General features: G+C 64.0%; 2 protein-coding genes across 6 annotated transcripts; one reads left to right on the top strand and one right to left on the bottom strand.

The window, feature by feature from the left end:
• Window positions 1-2,380: 2,380 nt before the first annotated feature.
• On the bottom strand, window positions 2,381-9,875 carry ADAM15 (ADAM metallopeptidase domain 15). Of its 5 annotated transcripts, XM_048289043.1 has the most exons (25): window positions 9,771-9,875; window positions 8,878-8,981; window positions 8,217-8,293; window positions 7,871-7,949; window positions 7,688-7,764; window positions 7,434-7,596; window positions 7,299-7,361; window positions 7,150-7,218; window positions 6,881-7,050; window positions 6,721-6,805; window positions 6,505-6,653; window positions 6,248-6,425; window positions 6,006-6,098; window positions 5,719-5,914; window positions 5,541-5,649; window positions 5,318-5,468; window positions 5,174-5,251; window positions 4,980-5,091; window positions 4,748-4,886; window positions 3,985-4,038; window positions 3,621-3,729; window positions 3,276-3,344; window positions 3,017-3,088; window positions 2,788-2,909; window positions 2,381-2,511 (listed from the first exon to the last, which is right to left on the bottom strand). In XM_048289043.1, exons 1-25 carry the CDS (start codon window positions 9,841-9,843, stop codon window positions 2,484-2,486), a joined length of 2,619 nt encoding a protein of 872 aa, XP_048145000.1. In that variant the 5' UTR covers window positions 9,844-9,875; the 3' UTR covers window positions 2,381-2,483. The 5 variants fall into 5 exon arrangements, with proteins under 5 accessions (XP_048145000.1, XP_048145003.1, XP_048145002.1 ...); XM_048289046.1 differs by lacking the exon at window positions 3,017-3,088; XM_048289045.1 differs by lacking the exon at window positions 3,276-3,344.
• Window positions 9,876-11,500: 1,625 nt separating this feature from the next.
• DCST2 (DC-STAMP domain containing 2) lies at window positions 11,501-18,820 on the top strand. Its single transcript, XM_048288407.1, has 29 exons — window positions 11,501-11,835; window positions 11,925-12,095; window positions 12,219-12,320; window positions 12,414-12,601; window positions 12,697-12,778; window positions 12,875-13,088; window positions 13,174-13,331; window positions 13,422-13,586; window positions 13,667-13,834; window positions 13,932-14,032; window positions 14,117-14,247; window positions 14,354-14,469; window positions 14,545-14,638; window positions 14,734-14,922; window positions 15,005-15,264; window positions 15,351-15,476; window positions 15,554-15,628; window positions 15,728-15,856; window positions 15,937-16,076; window positions 16,165-16,342; window positions 16,486-16,629; window positions 16,728-16,849; window positions 16,945-17,099; window positions 17,271-17,559; window positions 17,634-17,760; window positions 17,866-17,982; window positions 18,070-18,212; window positions 18,318-18,431; window positions 18,534-18,820. Exons 1-29 carry the CDS (start codon window positions 11,517-11,519, stop codon window positions 18,783-18,785), a joined length of 4,569 nt encoding a protein of 1,522 aa, XP_048144364.1. The 5' UTR covers window positions 11,501-11,516; the 3' UTR covers window positions 18,786-18,820.
• The last annotated feature ends 4,334 nt before the right edge of the window (window positions 18,821-23,154 follow it).

Genomic DNA, 23,154 nt, shown 5'->3' with positions numbered 1-23,154 from the left:
CACCGGCACCCACCGGCACCGGCATCGAGACCGGTAACTCCCCACCGGCCGGTACCGGCGGCATCCAGCGACACCAGGACCGGCACCGGCAGCCACGCCCCAGTCCGGCACCTCCTGGTATCGCCAACATCCACCGGGACCGGTATCCCTGGCAACTCCCCGGTACCTCTCCCAGTCCGACACCGACCCGGTACTGTGAATATCTACCGGCACCGGGACCAACACTGCCCGGGCACCTGGGATCAGCAACCCCGGCAACAGCATCCCTGGCACCGGCACCGACCAACACCTCCGGCATCCACCGGCACCGCCCCTGGGACCGGCAGCTCCGGCCCAATCCGGTTCCCTGGCAAACCCCACCCCAGCCCAGCACCGCCCCAGGACCGGCACCAGCAGCAGCGGTTGCCCCCCGCGCCCACCTCCCTGCCCTTGTCGGGCATCGGCATCCACCGGCACCGACACCAGCTGGGCCCTGCGGGGCCCGGGGATGGGGACACCGGTCCGTGCACACGGGGCAGCTCTCGCACACGCGTGTGCCTGGGCCCACCAGGCAGCTCCTGCTCACGGGCGTCTGTGCCCACGAGCAGCTCTTGCACACGCGTAACCACGCACACAGGCCAGTTCTTGCACATGCATGTGCCCATGTTCGTGGCAGCTGCTGCCCACGTGTGTCCCTGCCCACCAGGCAGCTCTTGCACACGCGTGTGCCCTCAGAGCAGTTCCTGTAGACACACGTGCTCATGTGTGGCATCTCTGTCCCTGCCCACCAGGCAGTTCTTGCACACGCACGTGTCCCTGTGTGCAGCAGCTCCTGCCCATGTGTGTGCCCATGTGTGTATAACAACCTTGTACATGCACGTGTCCCTGTGTGCAGCAGCTCCTGCCCATGTGTGTGCCCATGTGTGTATAACAACCTTGTACATGCACGTGTCCCTGTGTGCAGCAGCTCCTGCCCATGTGTGTGCCTGTGTGTATAACAACCTTGTACATGCACGTGTCCCTGTGTGCAGCAGCTCCTGCCCATGTGTGTGCCCATGTGTGTATAACAATCTTGCACAGGCACGTGTCCCTGGGTGCAGCAGCTCCTGCCCATGTGTGTGCCCATGTGTGTAACAGTCTTGCACACGCACGTGTCCATGCGCATGGCAGCCCCTTTTCACACACATCCCTGCCCACAGAGCAGCCCCTGCACACGCGTGTGCTCGTGTGTTCAGCCTCTGCACACATCCATGTCCCTGCCCACCAGGCAGGTCTTGCACATTTGTGTGCCCAAGCGTGTGATGGCTCACACGTGTTCCTGCTCACATCTGTGCCCACGCAGAGCAGCTCTTGCACACACGTGCCCGTGTGTGAGGCCGCTCCTGTTCAGGTGTGGGTCCCCGCCCTCAGAGCAGCTCCTGCACACGCATGTGATGAGCACACAGGGCAGCTCTTGCACACACACGTACCTGTGGCCTAGCAGGCAGCTTGCACACACATGTCCCTGCCCACAAAACAGCTCCTGCACCCAAGTGTGTGGCAGCTCCTGCCCGTGCACACAGGACAGCTCCTGCACACGTGTGTGTCCAAACCCATAGGGCAGCTCTTGCACGCACACGTGCCCACGTGTGTGGCAGCTCCTTCCCCTGCATCTTCAAGCCCAGAAAGCAGTTCCTGCACACGTGTGTGCCCATGTTTGTGACAGCTTCTGCCCACGAGTGTGCCTGAGCCCACGGGGCAGCTCTTGCACACACGTGTCCGTGTTTGTGGCAGCCCCTCCTCACTCGTGTGTCCATGCACACAGGGCAGCTTTTGCACACACACACACACACACACACACACACGTGCCCACGCAGACTGAACAGCTCTTGCACACCTTTGTGCCCATGTTCGTGGAAGCCCTGTGAACACAGAGAAGCCCCTGCACACGTTACTGCCCACCAGGCAGCTCTTGCACACGCGTGTGCCCCTGCGTGTGGCAGCTCCTGCTCACGCGTCCCTGCCCACCGGGCAGCTCTTGCGCACGCGTGTACACAAACCCCTAGGGCAGCTCTTGCACACGCGTGTGCCCATCCGCACGGCAGCCCCGTGCCCCTAGGGCAGCTCTTGCACACACACGTGCCCACGTGCGTGTCGCCCCGTGTCCCTTGGCCCCGTGTCCCCTGGCCCCGTGTCCCCTCGCCCCGTGTCCCCTGGCCCCGTGTCCCCTGGCCCCGCCCCGTGCCCACGTGGCCCCTCGGGACACCGCCCCCCCCCCGGTGCAGCTGCGTGCAGTCCCCGCCAGGGGGCGGAGGCGCTCGGGAGCCCCTTCCGGCGCGGGGCCTGCCGGGAGTTGTAGTTCCGCCCCGCTCCCCCCCGGTGCCGGTCGCGGTGCCCCGGTGCCGGTGCGGCGGAGGCAGCGTAGAGGAGGCTCACAGCCCCTTTATTGACGTGGCAGGAGGAAACGCGGGCGGCGGGGCCCGGCGGGGCTCGGCCTTCCCCGCGGATCCAGCGCTGCTCGCGGCTCAGGCCTCTGGCGGGGCCGGGGCGGGCCTGGGGAGAGAAGGGGGGGCGATGGGGTGAGGGTGGGGTCCGCACAGCTTCCCCCTGCAGCTGCCCCCGTCCCCTGCTCTGGATCCCCACCCTAACGCCCTCCTTTCTCTTCTCCCGTCCGGTTCTGGCCCCTCATTTCTCCTGGCTACCCCCTCTCCCCCACCTGCACTCCCCTCTGGCCTCTGCAGGCCCCCATCCTGGCACCCCACAGCCCCCCCTCAGCCCCTAAAAACCCCCCTTGGACCTCCCAGCCCTGTCCTGTCCCCCCCTGCTCACCTGGCAGGAATCACGGTGACATAGGGGTGCCCAGGGGGGGTCTCGCTGCGGGGCAGCGAAGGGCCCGGGGGGTCCGAGGGCAGCGGCCGCTGTGGTGGGGGGGGCTTGGCTGGACCTGGGGGCTGCAAGGGGACGGGGGTGTCAAGGCTGGGTCACGGGCCGACCCCCCGATGGCCTCAGAGGGTGGGAATTGGCCTCCTGCCCCACACGCAGGTGCTGCTGCCGTTACCTGAGCGCTCAGCAGCACCGGGTCTGCAGGCAGCGGGCGTGTGGGGGGGGGTGGCCTGTCCGAGGGGGGGGCCTGGGCAGAGAGAGAGGGACAGTGAGACAGCAGGGGGACAGTGGGGGGCACGGGAACCAGCCTCCCGCTGGGCAGGAGGGGTTTTGGGGACACCCGTGTCACAGAAGTCCCCGAGAGCTGGAGCGCAGCCAGACATGCAGCGGGTCCAGGGTGGGCTGAGGGACCCCCCACCCTGCCTGGGCGTTACCTTGGGCACAGGGTCCGGCGGGAGAGGCCGGGAGGGCGGATCAGGCCGGGCCGAGCCGAGGGCAGCCGGCTGCGGAGAGAGGGAGAGGGGGGACAAGCCATGCAGCATGCGGAGACCCCCCTCCCGCCAGGCAGAGACAGAGACCCCCCCTCAGTGCACAGCTCTGGGGCCCAGCCCTGGCTGGGACGGGCACCAATCCCAGTGAGCGGCCGGTCGTGCCAAGTGGCCGTGCCAGGCTGCTCCGGGTGCCAAGGAGTGGGATCCCACACGTGGGATGCTCTGCTGAGCTGGCACCCAGGACCAGAGCGAACTTGGCACCGCTGCCCCCAGCACCCCCATCCTCACCTTGCTGCCGTGCATGACCTGCAGCTCCGTGGCCTGATGCCACTGCGGGGGCCGGGGACGCGCGGGGGGACCTTGGTTGCTGCCCGAGCGGGTCTCTGGCTGTGAGATCCTGCAGGGAAGAGGCAGGATGAGACCCTGCTCGCTCCGGGCACTCGGGGGGCCCTGCACGGCAACCGAGCGACACCGACACCAGCAGAAGCCCAAGAGAAACGAACCCCTTGGCGCTGGAAGATGCGACACCCCGCACCCCGGGGCTGCCCCACACCCCACGGGCACTGCCAGGGGAAGAGCGCAGCACCGGAGGCCTTGCGAAGCAGGACAGCTCGGGGACAGCCCCACGCCCGGGCGCCGGCGGTGACGTTACCCGCTCCAGCCGTCTGCGGCTCCGGGACCCAGGAACCGCACCCGGGTCTCAGCACTGTGGGGAGAAGAGTGGGGGGCTCAGCTGGGGCTGGGGGGCAGCAGCAGGAGGAGCCGCGGGGACGTGGGGCGGCGGTGCAGGACGGGGCCGTGACCTGTGCTGGGGACACACGTGCACACGGATGGTCACTCTGCGGGGACACGCGTGCACAGCGCTCGGGCGGCCACCACGGGGGACAGGTGTGGGTGTGTGCGTGCACACACGCACCCCACTGCTACACACACACGTGCTCACACGCAGGTGGCTCTGGTGCCTGCCACGGCACACGCATGCAGAGCTGTGTGTGCCACCTGTGCGTCACAGCACACGTGAGCAGAGTTGAGCATGCCACTCATGCGCCACGGCGCACACGTGCAGAGGGGTGTGTGCCACCTGCGTGCCTTGACATACACATGCAGAGGCGAGCATGCCATCTGCATGACATGGCACACATGCAGAGAGGTGTGTGCCACCTGTGTGCCTTGACACACACACATGCAGAGGCGAGCATGCCATCTGCATGACACGGCACACATGCAGAGGGGTGTGTGCCACCTGCACATCACAGCACACGCATGTAGAGGTGAGCACGGCACCTGTGTGTCACGGCACACACATGCAGAGGTGAGCGTGGCACCCATGTGCCACCCGTGTGCCTCGGCACACACATGCAGAGGCGAGCGTGACAACACCCACGTGCCCCCCACATGCCCCCTGTCCCTGGTACCTGTACTGGCAGGAGGTGCCCTTGCCAAGCTGGCAGAGGTGCTTGTGCAGGCCGGCGCGGCGGGCGCGGCACAGCCCCAGCGCCAGCGCCAGCCCCAGCAGCGCGCTCAACAGCAGGGCCGTGGGCAGGGCGCTTCCCCCTGCGGGAAAGCAGCACGTCAGCCCCCGCCGTGCCCATCACCCCCCCGACACCCGCACAAAGCCCCATTCTCTGCGCTCGCCTTGGCCCTCACCTCGCTCGAGGCCGGCAGGGCCGCTGTCCTCACTGCCCCCCACACCGGGGCTGTCGCAGGTTGGGGGGGCCCAGCCCCGCTCACAGTGGCAGTGCCCGTGGTTGTTGCACACCTGCGTGGGTGACACCGGCCGAGCTCAGGCCCTGAGGGGCAGGTCCCCACTGCCAGCGCCCGCTCCTCAGCCCCACACTCACCCCGTGCCCATGGCAGTTGCTCTGGCACTGCTGGTCACCCAGCACGGAGATGTCCTGGCACCGGTGATGGAGGCACATCTGTGGGGGATGGGGTGTCAGCACTGTGAGAGCCCCTGCTCCCTTCCCTGTTGCCCCACTGCTCACCTTCCCAGGGCCACAGGTGGTGCCGGGCAGCACCATGGCCGCATCGGTCACATCCTCGTCCCCGGGCAGGGGTGTCCCCTGGCAGGACCCTTCCGGTCTGTCCCCACGGGTGCTGCCGCGCTGGCACTGCAGCATCCCACAGCTGGTGTCCCTGCAGGGACAGTGGGGTCAGGGCAGGGGGCACGGCAAGGGGAACATGGAGAAGGATCGGGACATCACTCACTGCTGGCCGCAGGTGACATAGGAGCCATTGGGGAGCTGCCCGCAGTGCCCATGCTCATCTCCTCTTGTGTTCAGGGTGGCCATGCAGGAGCTGGAGACAGGACTGGCACCTGCAGTGGGGACAGAGACCCTCAGCATCCCTACCTATCCCCCAGCACCCCACCCCAGCCCTGCTGTACCTGGCCCCAGCAGCTGCTGGCACTGCCCCTCGTAGGTGGCACAGGCGCCGCTGTAGCAGCGCGCCCGCCCGCCGGCGCAGGGCTGCCCGTCCTGCAGGAACGTGTCAGGGGGGCAGCGCGGCGAGACTCCGTCACAGAACTCGGGCAGGTCGCACTCGCCCAGCCGCTCCCGACACACGTGTCCAGCACGGCGCAGCTGTGGGGGGACGCGGTCAGATAAACAGGGTGAGTGGGGGACCCGCCCACCACGGGGTGTGCCCACGGCATGGGTGCCCATCCCCACGCACCTGGCAGTCCTGGCAGCAGGTGTCCTCGGTAGCACACACGGCCCCTGGCATCAGCTGGCAGGAGCTGCTGTTGCAGCAAGGATCGGTGCACTCCTGTGTTGGGGGGGCTGCAGTCAGCGGGTGCCACCAGCACCCAGCACTGGGCACTGGAAACCACCTTGCCAGCCCCAGACGCCCCTCGGCAGAGCCACGGAGAAAGGGGGTGGCTTTGGGGCTTTAGGCCTGCCCAGAGCTCCCCGTACCACGCTGAGGCCACAGTCGCATTCCTCGCCCAGCTCCACGAAGTGGTTCCCGCAGGTGGGGCTCCCAGTCAGGAGCTGGGGCTTGGGGACGTTGGAGAGGCACCAGCCCTGGCCCTGCTGCAGGCTGCGCTCCAGGTCCTGCCGGCTGCAGTTGCTGAAGCTCAAGCCAGGCGTCAACCTGCAAAGCCAGGAAGGGGCCTGTGAGGTGGGGAAGGGGCTTGGCCCCAGCCCCCCGAAGGCCTGCCCACTGCCCTCACCCCGTAGGCGGTGCCATGATGCAGCCGCGGTCGTGCTGGAGGTCGCTGCAGTGGCAGAGGCGCCCGCTGCTGTCGTGGCGCATGCCCAGGTTGTGCCCCAGCTGATGGGCCACGGTGGAGGCGATGACAAGGACACTGACGGAGTGATCCTGTAGGACAGTAGGGTCAGGGAGGGCAGGTGGTGGGAGAATGGGGTGAGAGGACAGAGGTACTGACCATGCTGACCCCCCCAGAGCGTGAGGGGGAACACATGGAGGCTTGAGTGGACATCCCCACTGAGACATCATCAAAGCGGGCACCCCTGGGGAGAGAGCACAGGGGGTTGGGGGAGCTGCTGTGGCCTTGTCCCTCTGTCCCCACCCTGTCCCCCACTCACGTCAGGAGCTGGGCATTGTCGTGGGGCAGCCGGGGCAGCAGCTCCTCCTGGCGCCAGCGCAGGAACCGCTCCAGCACTGCCCGGGCACTGCTGCCCACCGCGATCTTGTCACCCTCGCTCCAGACCTCCACCGCCAGCAGGGCCACCCGCACTCCCAGCGGGCGGAAGAACTGCGGGGGCACAGAGGAGTCAGAGCCCCCCCCAACACTGCAGCGGCAAGGGCACAGCCGGGCACTGGGCTGGGACGGACAGACCCGACGGTCACTCACCACATCCACCTGGTTGGCGACTTCCAGGGTCCGGGTGTGAACACGCTGTAGGGTGGGGTAATTCTGGAACTGGGGAAACAGGGAGGGGGGTCAGAGGGGTGGCTGGGGAAAGGGCAGCCCCTGTTCTGGGGACACTGCCCAGCACTCACCGCAGCGTGGTCCACCACCATCACCAGCTCCACAAAGCGCTGCTCTGCCGCTGCCCGCTTGCCCTGGGGGCAGAGGGGGATCAGAGTGCTGATATGGGGACACTCTCTGTGGGGCAAGACCCCTGAGTGACCTACCCGCTGTGGCCAGAGGGGCTCTGTTGCCTCTGCCCCAGGGCGAGGGCCCTGCCCGCAGCTCTGTGGCTCCACCCGCAGACGGGACGCCACGTGTTGCCCTGGTGGGCTGCTGGTGTCCGGCTCCAGCGCGTAGCTCCTGGTCTCTGACAGCCAGAGGTGGCCGCTGGGGAAGAACAGAGGAGCTGGGATATGGAGCCCGTCCCATCACCAGCACAGTGGGAGTGGGCTCATGGACCACTGCCCTCGGGGCTCACCTGACTCCAGCGCATGCACAGAGGTTGGCCCAGGAGCCAGGGAAGCCCTGCACTGTCCCCTGGTAGCAGCAGTGCTCCTGCAGCAGAGAAGGGGGCTCAGGATCCAGCCACAAGCTGGGGTCCCCCTGGGGAACAGGGATAGCTTGGGGACACCACAGGTGACAGCTGTGCCCCAGGCCATACCTGCTTGCTGGGCTCCTGGATCACCCGTGTGCCATCGGGCAGGTAATAGAGCAGCGCCCCGGTGCCCTGCACCAGCTCCCTGCCAGAGACTCGTGTCACCCACAGCAGGGACCCCCAGCTCACCCTGCCCTGAGCACACCCCAGCAGAAACAGAGGACCCACCACCTCCCACCCTGCTGTGGATGCACCCTGGGGCCCCCACCCCGCCTGTGCCATGGATGGAGACAGGGAATAAGGGAGCCCCACTCTAAGTGCACCATGGATAGAGACAAGAGCCCCAGGATCCCAGAAGGGTCCAGGGCCTCCATCCCACTCCCTGCTGCCGTCCCCGGAACCACAGACTCACCAGTTTTGCTCCAGCTCCAGCACCAGCCGCACCCCCTCAAGCTCCAGCAGGACTCTCAGACGGGCGGGGAATCCCCCCTGCCACAGGCCGCGGTTAAAGGGGTACCCCCTATCCCAAGCTGTCCCATCCCCCCGCCCCCTCAGGAGCGCCGTGACCCGTGCGGCGACCGGGGACCCGCGTGGCCCTGGCGCGTGCCCGGAGGGAGAGGTCGGAAGGGATGCCCTGCCCACCCCGCAGGAAGCGTCCCTCCCTCCCGGGCTCATTGTGTCGGGGAAAGGGGGGGTGGACGGAGCTGCGCCCCCACCCCGTTCCCCCCGCGCTTCCTGCCCGGTGCAGCGCGGCGGAAACACTGGAGAGACTCCCAGCGGCCGCGGGGTGGGCTGGGCCCTTCCGCCCCCGCCGGGAGGGGCGCGGGGTGGATACCCCGACCCAGAAAGGTCCCTCCCAGCATCAGGAGAGGAAGGGGGATTTGTTGAGGGTTCCCCTCCCCACTGCTTCTGGGACGCCAGGGGTTCTGGGTGCTGGGACCCCCGAGGATGTGGCGCCAGGACACCGCATGTCCTGCACTGAAAAGCGGGCAGGGGAAGGTGGCAGGGTGCAGGCAGCCCCCAAGACATTGTCACGAGTGTGGGGGACGCCAGGGATGTGGGCGGGGGCTCACCTGGGTCGCTTCTGCCAAGCTGAGTGTTCGGTTATCCCACAGGACCCGCGGGGTCACAGACCAGGAGTGCCCTAATTCTTCACTGTGCTGCTGCGAGCTGTCACCTGCACAGGGCCCGGGGCCGCCGTGTCACCACCGCGTCACTCATCACATCCCAAACCCCCACGGTCACCCATCACATCCCAGACCCCGCAGTCTGCACCCTGGACCCTCCTGGTCACCCATCGCATTACGGACCCCTGCTGTCACCCACTGCAGCCCACCAGGGCAGGGGTTTGTGGTGGGAAGCAGTAACAGGGACCCCCACATTCACCTCACAGCAGCCAAGGGCACGGCTCCCGGCAGAGCCTGTGGGGGATCCCCCTGTTTGGGGGGTGCAGGAGGACGGGATGGGCTCCTCGGCCAAGCCTTGCATCACCTCGGCCGGCTGCCCAGTACAACCAGCACAGAGACTGGGCAGGGCTAGGAGCCCGGCTTGGCTGACTCAGAGTCCCCCTCCCTCTCCCGCCAGCTTTTGGGGAACCCCAGCCCGCCCAGGGCCCGGGGGATGCCGGAGGGGGTTTGGAGGGGGCACGCAGACTCCGCTCCCCACGGCCCCACCAGCCCGGGGAGCGCCGGGTCCCGGCAGCTGGACAGAACCGCGGTCCCGGGAAGGGATCCCCGAGCGTCCCGGGGAGGGGTCCCCGCGCGTCCCGGGGAGCGCACCGACCGTACCGGGAAGACACACCGGACATCCTGGGGAGGGGACAACGAGCTTCCAGAGGGGCTACGACTCCCCATCCCATCCCGGTCCTCCCCGGCCGCTCCCCGTGGGTATCCCCGCGATGCCCTGACCGGGGGCGAGCCGCGGTCCCCACCGACCCCCTCACCCGAGACCCCTGTTCCCCGCTCACCTGCAGCGCTCCCGGTGCCGGCGGCGAGCAGCAGCCCCGCGGCGAGGAGCAGCCGCGGCCCCATCGCCCCCATGGCCCCCCCGGGCCGCGCTGCCCCGCCGCGGCCGCCCCCGCCGGCTCCCGTCGCGCATGGCCCCGGCACCGGCACCGGCACCGACCCCGCCCGGCCCGGCCCGGGGGCGGAACTTCCCTCCCGGCCCCGTCGCCCCGTTCCGCTCTCCGGCACCGCCCAGGCCGGGGCGGGGCGGGGGCGGCTCCGTGTGCGCCGGGAGGGGCTGGTGTTGGCCGGGGTAGCGCGGCTGAGAACCCGGCGGTGCTGCGGGCGGGACCCCTCTCCATCCGGAGACCCCTGCCTTCAGCACCCCCTAGAGTGGAGACCCCCACCTTCACCTCCCAGGAGAGCAGAGGCATCCACCTTCACAATCTCGTGCTCTGGAGACCCCTCTTTCATCGTCCTGTACACTGAAGAGCCCCACCTTCACCAACCCCTGCCTCCATCCCCCAGGGCAGCAGAGACCCCCACATCACAGCAGAGAGACACCCCACCATCACCATCCCGTATGCCAGACACCCCTGCCTTTATCTCCTCGTGCAACGGAGACCCCCACCTTCATCATCCCAGACAGCAGAGACCCCCACCCTCATTACCCAGACACCACACAGCCCCACCTCACCTGCCCACACACGGAAGACCCCCCACTTCCATCTCCCCTCCACCCCCTTCCACCCCCCTGGCAGATGCACCCCACAGACCCCACTTCACGCCATGCATGGGGGTTGCAGCCTTCACTGCCCACGGGGCCTCCTCCTTGCTGCTGTCCTGGAGGGGCTGGGAGCTGTGGGACCACGAGCAGGACACGAGCTCCCACCCCCCTCCAGCGCCGCTCGCAGCCTGAGGCACCACAAGAGTCCTGCTTGATCCTATTCTCCGTTACTGGGTGCAGGAAGATCATCCAAGCAAGGCTTTATGGCCCTCCCATCTGGGTCACCAAAATGTTGTCCTGAAATGGGTTCCTTCCCCTGGTGTGCAAGAGGCCAGTCCCACCCAGAGCTGAGGGATTTGATTTATTTCCAGTTCTGTGCCAGGGGTCAATCCCCAATGCAACCCCCCAGTGAGCAAACTGTTCGCTATTTCTACACTTTAGCAAACAAGTACTAAACATTCATGGTCTGCAAGGTACACAGCTCCTCATTTATTAGTAGTAATTAGTATTTTCTCTTCTATTGGTTAAAGGATTCTCTCGCTTCTCATGCTACCTAGGCTGCATGCTGAGTTTTCTCCTTTTGGGTCAGTGGGTTTCTTGACTCAGTGGTCGAGATCTTCCCTTGCAGCAATTACCCACTTTGCCCTTTTGATTGATGGTCAGCCTTGTTTGTTCCTGTCCATCTCGTGGTTGTGTGGCCGAGTGTCCTTGGTCCGTGCATTCAGTGTTCCGAGGGCTCCAGTTCCCATTGATGTATTGCCCCAAGTTTCTTCTCTCTACAGGTGCTGAGGCTTATTAAAGCTGCAATTACTGACACGTAATTACACAGAATTTCTCTGTTTGGAAGATGGACCCCAGGGCGAGCAGCACCCACCGCGACAGAGTGCAACTGAAACTGCTGAAGTGTTCTGAAGGCAACGGAAACTGTCACGCAGGAGCTGAAAACGGTGGGAGCCCTGCAAGCAGCACCTTGGAAACTGCTCACTCAGTCTGCTGCCATCCCACAGAGAGAGGGAGCCGGAGGGAGCAGCAGCACCTCAGCATGGGGCTGGTCTCATGGCTGGGCAGAGCCCTGCGGGGCCGCAGGGGCCGGCGCAAGAACCGGGCCCTGCGGCCTGCGGCCAAGTGCGGGCCGGAGGAGCTGACCAAGGCCCAGGAGTTAGCCCGCAGCATCGGTGGCCTCACGCTGGGCCTGGTTCTGGCCACCATTTATGGGGCTCTGGTGCTGCTGGTGCAGGGCCACAACATCTGGTACTGCCTGAGTGTCACCGTCATGCTGGGCGCGGGGCTGGGGCTGGGCATGGCCTTCTCCATGAAGACGCGGATGATTGTGCTGCTGGCACTGCCACACTTCTTCACCAGTGAGCAGCCGTGGGTCATGTGCTGGGAGCTGGGGGTGCCAGGGGATGCTGGCTCCTGGCTGAGCCCCAGGACTGCCCTGTCTTTGCAGGGGAGGGGAAGGTGATGATCATGATACTGGCGCTGTGCCTGACCATGCAAGGCCCTGGCACCAATCTCCTGCACAACGTCTCCCAGGTCGCCAAGGCACTGTCATGTGGGGCTGAACTGGCCCAAAACCAGACGGCCGAGCGGCTGCAACGCGCCAAGGAGCCGCTGCTGAGTGAGCAGGGGGCTGGGGGAAGGTGGAGGGACTGGAGGGGCCCTTCCTGGGGGAGCCACAGACAGCCCCAGGCTACCCTCACCCTTTGGGGTACGCTCAGGTGTCCCCCCCCTCTCTTTGCAGACTTGCAGAACAAAATCAAAGACATTGGCCAGAATGCCAAGGTGGTGGGTGACCGTGTCCGCAAGTTTGTCCGCTCCATCACGGACTCCATCAGACACGTTGGTGAGCGGGGTCCCTGGGGGTCTCCCCACCTCCAGCACCCCCCACCCTGCTTTCAGTCCTTCCCCGTCTCCAATGCCCGCTCCCTGCCCGCAGCCCGGGCCCTGCGCAACGTTTGGCGGTGGCTGGGGAAGGTCGGTGACGTCTGTAACCGCGAGCTGGGGTCACCCCAGAGCAGCTGCATGCGCTACATGGACAAGGCCAAGGACAGCTGCGAGCGTGCCTTGCCCCTCCTCTTCCACATCTGCTATGTTGTCCTCAGCTTCAAGATCCTCTGCAACATGGTCAATGCTCGTGAGTCCCTGTCCCTCTGCCACGAGGGGTTAACGGGGTGGTGGGGCAGATCCCTCCCCATCACCAGGCCCCAGCCCTAGCAGAGATCCCCCTCTCTGCAGTTGCTGTCATGTTCTGCGTCATCCCTCAGTACATCCAGACCTTCATCCAGGCCAACGTCGCAGCCCGTGAGTATCCCAGTGCCGTGGGGGGTCGGGGGTCTCTCTCTGCGCCCCTCTTGTGGCTCTCGCCCCAACGCACAGTGCCTCTCATCACCTCTGCAGCCATCATGGATACCCTGAACCGTGTCCGCGCCGAGTTTGAGTTCAACATCTCAGTCGTGCACCACTTCAACGTCAGCCTCAACGCCAGCAAGAGCCTGGGGGAGGTGTCTGCAGACATGATGGAGGCCGTGCAGCAGCACATGGAGCCCTACCACCGCGCCCTGGAGCTCTTCTCCTACATTTCGTTCTTGGCCATCCTCTACTTGTGCTACCAGTGAGTGGGCAGCAGTCCTGCTCTGGTGACCCATGGGGACAGGGACCTGGCGTGCAGGTGCTCAGCTTCCCCCCCGTGCCCCCAGCGCGATACGGTACCGGCGCCGCTACCTGCGGGACGACACCTTTGACAACGTTTACATCACACGGCGCTTCGTGGAGCTGGACCTGCGGTGTGCAGAGCAGGGCAGACCCACCGTGCTGCCCCTGTCGGTGCTGGAGAGGGGCCGCTACATCCCCCCAGGTCAGCCCCATCCCCGAGGGCATGCCCCAGCCCAGCCCTGAGCACCAGGGAGTCCCGACGTGGCCTCATGGTGCTCCCGTGGCCATCCAGGCGCGCTGTGGCTGTCAAAGAAGGAGCGACGCCAGTACGGGCTGCAGCTGTTTGGGTTCCTGCGCCATGTGCTGCTGGGGCTCAGCATCATCCTGGCTGACTACAGCATCTTCTGGCTGCTTGACCTGTTCCGGCACCATCTGAGCACGGACATCATCGCCAGGGGTGAGCAGCACCCTTGGGTGCTCTGCTGGCTGAGGGTCAGGGCTGTGGGCTGGCCCCAGGACTGAGCTGCTCGCCCACAGCGCCATCGACAATGACCATCAGTGTCAATGGGACGGGCTACACCAGCGAGATCTTCCAGGATCTGGTCTCTGCCTTCAACGCGCTGCAGGAGGGCAAGGTCTCGGTGCTGTCCCGGGTCTGCCTCATCGAGCCTGTGGAGCCCGACCACAGCACCTACATCACCATAGGTGTGCAGACCGGGGGTGCTGCACCCTCAGTGACCCACGTGGTTGGCAGGGTGAAGGGGGGCTGCTGACCCTACATAACTCCTTTTCTTCCCACCAGGAATCCTGTACGGTGTCTGGCTCTTCATCTCCATCTTCGGCTCCTACATGGCACGCCTGCGCCGTGCAGTGTGTGCCGCCTACTTCCCATCCCGTGAGCAGGTGAGAAGCCCCCTCTGTGTGTGTGTGTGTCCCTCTACACTCCCTCAGCAGCCAGCTGCCCTCACCCCATCCCCTCCATGCCAGGAGCGCCTGGCCTTCCTCCACAACATCATCCGGGCACGGCGGGAATGGCTGGCGTTTGCCATGTGCCGAGTTGACACACGGCGCTTGGCTGATACCGGGAAAAGCCGCCTCTTCCTTATCCTCATCTCCAGGTCAGCTCCTCCAGGGGGTGGAAAAAGGGCAGCATCATCCCTGGGGGTCTGTGGCAAGAACCCCTGAGATGGCATTGCCCCACGGGTCATTGCTCCGTGCTTGCAGGTTCCCTGCCCTTGTCCGCCTCGCTCGCTTCGTGGGCATCCGGCGCAAACACTGCCTGACCTGCGGGGCGGCAGAGCAGCCGGGCTTCAGCGCCTGCCTCACACCCGGCTGCAAAGGTAGGAGCTCCCACAGCTTGGGGTCCCTCTCCCCAGAAAATGCCATGTCCCCCCTGACAGCCCCGTTTTCTGCAGGGTTGTATTGCAGCGAGTGCTACGCAGCCCTGAACAACACCTGCTCCGTCTGCATGGCCCCCCTGAGCTACCCGGACTCTGGGGATGAGGAGATGTGAGCAGAGGGATGCCAGGAGCCCACCCGAGCCTGGGGGGCTGCAGCAGGTGTGGGAGGGCTGCAGCTGCCCCCTGCCCTCTCTGCCCTTGCAGGGACTCCAGTGACGAGGAGACACCGGGGCTGTGGCTGGAAGCTGTGCGGTCGCCGCGGGGCCAGGAGCGAGGGCGGCTGCTGCGGCAGCGCATCAAGAACATGATAAAGGGCTGGAGACTCCCCTTCAGAACGGCCACCCGGCTGCAAGACCGGCTGGAGGAGGAGGAGAGCGAGGAGATGCTCTCCAGGTGAGAGCTGGCCGTGGGGGTGGCGATGTCCCCCCTCCCGTCCAGCACTGGGAGTCCCCAATGCTCGTCTCCCCACTGCCAGACATGACTTTGACTACAAGGAGCAGGCTGAGGGAAGGGACAGAGAGCTGCAGGAGGTGGTGGTCTTGCAGACACCCAGTCCTTCCCACCACGTTCCCACTTCATTGGAGCATCCCACCGACATCAGCTCTAGGGCAGCATCCCACCATCCTCAGTTGCAGGAGAACATTCCTGCTTTTGGAGCTGTGGAGCCAGAGGCCCCCGGGCAAGAGCCTTTGGCTGGGATTGAGACACGCAGGAGGCAGAAACCCCCCAACACAAGTGAGCTCTGCTCCCACTCCTCTCCCAGCCAGGGCTGCCCGTGGGCAGTGGGAGCGGGCAGGGCTGACACGTCCCTCCCCACCCAGCCCTGAAGCGAGTGGTGGTCTCGGTCCTGCCTGGCCCGTGCAGCCAGTTCCTCTGGAGCCAGCCGGACGAGTATCGCTGCAGCAAGGTCTTCCTGGGTGCTGGCTTTGGGATGCTCCTTGGCCTCGGTGAGTGTGTCCTGGTGCTGGGCAAAGCATGGGGCTGGTGGCACTGGGAGCTCAGGACACATTGTTGGGTGTTTCAGGGCTCTGCCATCTCCTCATCATGCCTCTGGACCTGCCAGAGACACAGAGGGTGAAGCTTACCTGGGGGCTGACAGGTGAGGATGGGGCAGGGAGGGGACTGAGGTGATGGGGGCCATCAGGAGCCCCAGGGGGTTCTCTGTGGGACCATGGGGTCAGCTCTCTGCTCCGCACAGGGGTGTCAGCCTTGGGCTGGGCCACGTCCCCCCACTTCCGCTGCGCCAACCTGCTCATGGTCCCCAAGTTCCTGGGAAAGGAGGGTCGGCTCTACGTTCTCTCCTTTGTCTTTGCTGCCATCTACAATGGTAGGGTGCGCCCATATACCTGTGTCCCCCAGCGGGGCCCTGGGAGCTGGTGGGCTCTGAGCCACCCCTGCTGCCACCAGGGCCCGGGGCCAATCTCTGGCACAACCTGATGGAGACGAAACGCTCGATGGATTGTGTGGTGGAGCTGCAGGTCAACCACACTGGAGTTCTCTGGCAGGCATCTACAGCCCCCCTGCGCCAAGTCATGGAAGAGCTGGTGGTGAGGAGGGGTCTGGGCCAGTGGGTGCCTGGGGGGCTGGGGGAGCAGGGCCAAGCCTCTGCCTGTGTCTGTGTCTGTGTCCTGGCAGAGGAGCGGGGAGATGCTCGATGCTGAGATGCAGAACGTCTCTCACGCCTTCATGGAGCTGAATGAGCAGGTGGCCAGCGAGGAGGGCTATGACCTGCAGCAGCGCCCGGCCACGGGCGCCCAGCGGGCCCCCAGCACCCAGGAGCTGTATGAGAAAAAGACCAAATATCGCTGTGCCAGTGAGTGGGGCGGGCAGGGACTGGCAGCACGTGGGAAGGGGGCTGCCCCAGACCCCAGTGGTGTCCCCACAGGGTGCCCCAGTAGGGGGCTGGGTCAGTGGGGCTGGGGCTGCACAGGCAGCTGAGGGCTCCTGCCCCCCCAGCTGTGATCGAGAAGGGCCTGCAGCGCTGCAGAGGCCATTTCCAGAAGATGTACCGGGAATGCATGAAACGTGTGACTGTGCCCCTCATCAATCACCTTGTCTGCCTGCCCATGCAGTTTGGGTTCCTGTGCCAAGCGGTCAAATGTAGGTGACCCTGACCCGTGCTCCCTTGGAGGGGCAGATCCAGTTCTGCCCCTGCAGCCCCTGGCACAGCTGCCACCGCCCCTGTTCCCTCCCTGCAGTGATGCGCTACTGGTGTGAGGAGAGGATCCCCGTGGATGGGAACTTCGGGCAGGTGTATGACCAGGTGAACAGCTCCGTCAATGGCCTCAGCCAGGAATTCAGCGCCAGCATCACCTACCAGGTGGGTGCCTGGGCATCCTGTGGGTGCCTGTCCCCTGTGCCCACGGCCAGGATGGGGGCCAGGTCCTGCCCTGCCTCACGGCCCCTCTGCCATAGGAGGAGCACCATGAGATGCTGGTGGGCACCGACATAGCGGAGCAGCTGCGGGAGGAGGTGGCCTCGCAGCTGCGGGAGGAAGGCGCCCGCCTGGGCCTGGCCGTCTCCTTCTTCCGCCTGCTGCTGTCCTTCACCTTCCTCTTCATCTTCTTCTCGTGAGCCTTGGGATAGTCAGGGGGTGGGGGTGACACCTGCCAGCTGCAGGGCACAGAGGGGTGGGGGGGCCTTCTTTGGCAGCAGGTCTAGGGGGGACATGAAGACAAGGGAGGGGTCCTGGGGGCTGCACCCAGTGCCTCCTTCACCCCAGACCTATCCTCTCTCACCAGGGCTTTCCACTACACCTATCAATACTGTCACAACATTGGCTTTGATAACTGCTACATCACCACTTATTTCCGCCAAATCGATGCCCGGCGTGGAGAGCAGGTTGGGCAGGGGGAAAGGGGTGCAGGGCAGCCCCGTCACACCCAGTGGGGTGTCCCAGAGGCTGCACTGAGCCACCCCCTGCCCCTCACCCAGAACAAGCAGACACTGCTGCCCCTGCTCCGGGAGGAGACCTCGTCTTTCATCTTCCCGTGCCGCCCGGCTGTGCAGCGGCCTGAGCTGCAGCACATGGTGAGGGGCTGGGGGTTATCAGGGGGGTCCGGGCTGGGGACAGCAGGCTGTGACAGCTCCCCTGCTCCCTGCAGGTGATGGAGCTGCTCAGGTGCATCCCACTCCTGCTCTTCCTCCTCTTTGCCTGTGGCCTGGACCACTTCATCTTCAGCATTCTCAGCATCATCCAGCATCATTCCTTTGTGCAGTATTCCTACCAAAGTGAGCTCACGGCCCTGGAGGACAGGCCCATGGTCCCACCATGCCCCTTAGCAATGCAGGGCCCTCCCGCCCCCTCCTCAGCCTCCCTATCCTCCCATCCCACAGCCAGCCACCACTTGTCCGTGAACGTGATGGGCACATCCCTGATGGCGCAGCTGCTGCGGAGCACCATTGGGGCCCTCAACACCTCCTTCGACACCGAAGTGGAGACCTCTAACCTCGGTAAGCCCCTGCCAGGGATGGGACTCCCCCAGCCCCAGGCCTGGCCAGGGGCTGCCGCAGGGGCTCACACGGATGCCGTGTCCCCAGCCTGCCTGCCACAGCCCAGCGGGATGACCAGGCAGCAGTACCTGGACACCTGCCTGCCCCTGGGCATGCTCGCCCTGCTCTGCCTGGTCCAGGTCTACCCGTTCCGCCTGCGCCGCGCCATCGCTGCCTTCTACTTCCCCAAGGTGAGCGGTCCGGGGGCTGGGCACAGTTCTGGGGTGGGTTTTGGGGTGGGTTTTGGGTGGGCTGTGTCCCCAGCCACCCACCCCTCACGGTCTTTGCCGGCACAGAGGGAGAAGACTCGGGTGCTGTTCCTGTACAACAAGTTGCTGCGGCAGAGGAAGAATTTCTTGCACCTGCAGCGCGGGCGCTTAGCCCGGCAGGCACGGCAGCCCCCCGGGCTGGTGAGTGGGGACAGCGGCACGGGGTGCTGGGTGGGGTTGCCACCGTCCCCTGACCCTGCGGCCGTTCTGCCCGAGCCCCACACGGGCCCGTCCTCGCCGCAGAGAACGTCGCTGCTGCAGTGGTGCCGCCGGCGCTGGCCCTGGCTGCGCCGCTGCTTGCGCCGGAGCTGCACCTTGTGCGGGACCCCCGAGACGCCGCGGCACCGGCCCTGCCCCGACCCCGACTGCGGAGCCCTGTACTGCGAGCCGTGCTGGAGGGAGGCGGGGGGCACCTGCCTCGCCTGCAGCCCTGCGGACCCCGGCCTCGTCCAGGACAGCAGCGAGGAGGAGGAGGAGCAGGGATACGCGGGCTGAAGGCGCTTGGTAATAAATGTTTCAACCCCCCCGTGCACGGCGTGGAGCGGGGTCTGTGGGGTGTGCCTGCCGGGGGGAGGGGGGGATGCTGAAGGTCTCTGCTGCACTGGGGGATGGAGGAGGGGGGCTTGAGATGGGGAGGATGGGGGCCCTGCCCACAGCAGCAGCACTGAGGGCTCTGTCACGCAGCACCAGCTGCTCCCAGCGCACACGGAGCTGCCCCTACCCTACCTGGCACTTCCTTCCCAGGGCCGGGGGCACCACAGAAATAGAGATGGGGGCGCCGAGGGGCTGTGGGGACAGGCACAGGTCTGAGTGCACCATGGGGACGGAGATGGGGACATCACGTGCCTGGGAACAGGGACCTCGAGGGGTGGATGGCATCACAGGGATGGACAGGGATGTGGAAGGGCTGGGGGCACCCTATGCATGGAGATGGTGGCACCAAGGTGCTGGAGAAGGGGACATCGAGCGTTGGAGGGGGGAATGGCCTGGATGGAGCTGGAAGCAGCACTGGGCTGGGGGTATCCCAAGCTCGGGAGCACCATGGGGTGTGGGCTCAGGGCGCCAGGACCGTGGTGCCTCAAGGACCAGGTGTTTTCTTTGGCAGCCCCTCCCCATCCAGCATCTCCCAGCTTCTGCTCTGTGGCTGGGGCTCCAGCCACGTCCTGGTGCCTGGCCCCACGTCCTCACTGCTGCCTCGTTGTCACTGGAGTCCCTGCAGGAATGGGTGGGGCAGGGGTGACCTGCAGCCCCCCAGGCTCGGGTGGGCTCCTGGAACCTCTCTGCTCACATCTCCTCATCCCTGGTGTCCCCCCCTAGCTCGGGGGGCCCGTGCAGATGGGGCAGGTATTGGTCAGGGCTGTGTAGAAGGTGCGTGAGGGAACCTGTGGGCACGGAGTGATCACAGAACCCCAGGGTGGCTCGGGTTGGAAGGGCCCACAGTGGGTCACCGGGTCCCACCTCCCTGCTTAAAACAGCTCAGCCCAGAGCACAGGGCACAGGATTGAATCCACACAGTTCTGGAATATCTCCAGTGAGGGGTATTCTCTGGACAATCTGTTCCAGTGCTCGGTCACTGCACAGGGAAGAAATTCTTCCTCCTGTCCAGGTGGAACTTCCTGGGCATCAGTTTCCACCCTATTGCTTGGCACCCCTTGCAATGACCTCCCCACTCAGCTGGGAATGAGTCTGGGGGCGCTTTGGGGGTCTTTGATGGTTTATAACCCCTTCTAAGACATGACTTAGAGGTGAATGTCCTGATACTTCCTGGGGGCAGCAGGGGCCGTGCAGTTTTACACCTGAGCCATTTGTGTAAGGGAGGACAGTGCCACGATAAAAAAAACATTCGAGCCACCTCTCAGGATCTGCTTCTCATGGGCCTTCTCCCTCATGTGGCTCAAAACCAACTTGTTGCTAAACAAAGGTTGGTTTGTTTGTCCTGGTCATGCCCCGGTGGTGGGTGGGCACCCCCTCTGCCCCAGGATATGCTCTTGTGCCACCACGCATCCAAAAACCCTCCTCTGCCCCTTCGGCTGGAGGATGCAAGCCTGGCCTCAGCAAAGCACCTGCTGCTTTTGCAAAGGCCGATTTTGAGTCGTTAACCTTTAACATTCCAGTTTCTCACACCTGGCCCCCACCCTGCTCCTGGGCACAGGGACGGGCACCCACAGGGTGCAGGCACGCCCAGGCACACACGGGGCAGAGGTGGCAGCAGAGCCCGAATCCCCAGGCATCGCTGCAGCTGCCCACCCCGAGGGAGCTCCGGGTCAGGGGATGGGTCCCACACATCACCCCTGACCGCGTGGCACAGGAACCCGAACTGCACGGGCAGGCAGACGAGGGGGCTGATGAGGGGCACGGGCACTTCTTGCATGCAGGATACAGGTGCTGGAAATGGTCTCTGCAGCGCTGCAGGCCCTTCTCGATCACAGCTGGGGGCCAGGAGCCCTCAGCTGCCTGCGCAGCCCCAGCCCTGCTGGCCCAGACCCCGCCTGGGGTGCCCTGTGGGGCCGGCACTGGGGTGTGGGGCAGCCCCCTCCCCTGGATGCCAGTCCCTGCCTGCCCCACGCCCATCCAGGGGAAAAGGGAGGAGGTTGTTTTGAATCTCTGTGCAGTAATGAGAGGGATAATAATGATTATCCAGAGGTCTTTGCAAATAGAACAGTAGTTATTGGCAACGACTGAGCTGACTTGGATTTGGGACTGAGTGAAACTTGAAAACAACAACATTAAAGCAACTCAGAGAAGGAAGGGGGAAAATAAAGAAGGAAAGAAGGAAAGGAGAGAGAAAGAAGGGGAGAGAAAAGGAAAGGAAAGGAAAGGAAAGGAAAGGAAAGGAAAGGAAAGGAAAGGAAAGGAAAGGAAAGGAAAGGAAAGGAAAGGAAAGGAAAGGGAAAGGAAAGGGAAAGGAAAGGGAAAGGAAAGGGAAAGGAAAGGGAAAGGAAAGGGAAAGGGAAAGGGAAAGGGAAAGGGAAAGGGAAAGGGAAAGGGAAAGGGAAAGGGAAAGGGAAAGGGAAAGGGAAAGGGAAAGGGAAAGGGAAAGGGAAAGGGAAAGGAAAAGGAAAAGGAAAAGGAAAAGGAAAAGGAAAAGGAAAAGGAAAAGGAAAAGGAAAAGGAAAAGGAAAAGGGAAGGAAAAGAGAAGGAAAAGAAAAGAAAAAAGAAAAGAAAAGAAAAGAAAAGAAAAGAAAAGAAAAGAAAAGAAAAGAAAAGAAAAGAAAAGAAAAGAAAAGAAAAGAAAAGAAAAGAAAAGAAAAGAAAAGAAAAGAAAAGAAAAGAAAAGAAAAGAAAAGAAAAAAGAAAAGAGAAAAGAAAAAAGGAGCTCTTCCCACCCTTGGATTCAGTGGCGTGCTGGGTATGTCCTGGCTGTGCTCCGGTGCTGGGATCACCCTTTTCCCCCGAACTGAGTCTTTTAAAGCCCCTGAGCTTTAAAAGACCTGAGATTTCACCCCCACACCCATAAACTCCCCCTTTCCCCGCCTCAGAGAAGCCCCTCCTGCCTTTCCCAGCTGCAGGATCTTTGAGGCACTCACATTTAACCTTTCAGTCTCACGCCGTTGTCCCCGGACAGGCTCCCCAGCCCTGCTCTCTGCACAGAGCAGTAAATCAATCAAACACCTCGCTATGTGTGTGTGCGCTGGCCTCTTGCACAGCGGGGGAAAAAGCCTGTTCTGGGACAACACCACCCCCCCGTGGCTCCGGGCCGCTGAAATCTCCTTCCTGGGAATAATTCTTCCAGGTTGGTGATTGTGACGCAGTGAACAGAAGGAAGAGATGAGATAGAAGAGGGCAAATGAGGAGTTCTACAGCGAACAACGGCAGTGCCAATCCTCAGGAACAGAAATCCCACTAACAACATCACTCCATTTGCATCAGCCCTTTCCCCGCCCTGTAAGCCCCAGAGGCTAGAACAGCAAGACAATCCGTGGTTCAGGACTCCATCCACCAAACCAGTCCATCGGTTGTGTTAGCAGAGCAACCCCAGGGTTTGCTCAGCACTTTTGTTCACCTCGGCTTGGGCAGCTTCTGTGGAAGCAGCAGCGATGTGGATGGAGCATTCCCCACTGGTGAAGTTTGATATTCCACATATCCCTTGTTCCTTTAATCACAACGTGTCTGACGCTGGTGCGTTCTGCAATGTCATCCTCACAGCCTGCTGAACTGCAGGTTTAATTCTCCAAAAGCACATCTTGTCCTGTTACTCAGAGCGTGTGCTTGCCAAGCTAAATCTCCCAGAGCCCATTGGTGCCTCATTATGGCACTTCTGGGAGAGAAACCTGCTTCAAGCCCAAGGGCTAAAGTCATTCTGAAGGTAGAATCACGGAATCATGGAATGGTTTGGGTTGGAAGGAACCTTAAAGTTCATCTCATTCCACCCCCTGCCATGGGCAGGGACATCTCCCACTATCCCAGGCTGCTCCAAGCCTGGTCCAACCTGGCCTTGGATGCTTCCACGGATCCAGGGGCAGCCACAGCTTCTCTGGGTACCCTGTGCCAGGGCCTCCCCACCCTCACAGGGAAGAATTTCTGATGTAACCTTGCACTCTCTCAGTTTGAAGCCATTCCCCCTTGTCCTGTCACTCCAGCTCCCAATGAACCCCCGTGGACCCTGTCAGGCTTGACGAGGGACAGTGCAGGTCCCTGCTCCCAGCTATGCATGGGCCTGTACAGGGATTGTCCTCCCTCCCAGGCTGTAGGACAGGCTTTGCTGGCCTTTCTGGGACCCCTGCTCCCTCCCGGGGTGCTCAGGGGCTCCACAGAACTTTCCATGGCATCGCAAAGACCCCTGCTCCTCCCCAGCGGCCACAGCAGGATCTGATGGAGTTTCCATGGAACAGCACGGACCCTGCTGCCTCCCAGGAGCACGGT

The sequence above is a fragment of the Corvus hawaiiensis genome, chromosome 29 (assembly GCF_020740725.1).
Source record: "Corvus hawaiiensis isolate bCorHaw1 chromosome 29, bCorHaw1.pri.cur, whole genome shotgun sequence".
Classification (NCBI taxonomy): Eukaryota; Metazoa; Chordata; class Aves; order Passeriformes; family Corvidae; genus Corvus; species Corvus hawaiiensis.
The sequence above is the reverse complement of the archived record's forward strand: the minus strand, read 5'-3'. Positions and strand labels throughout refer to the sequence as shown.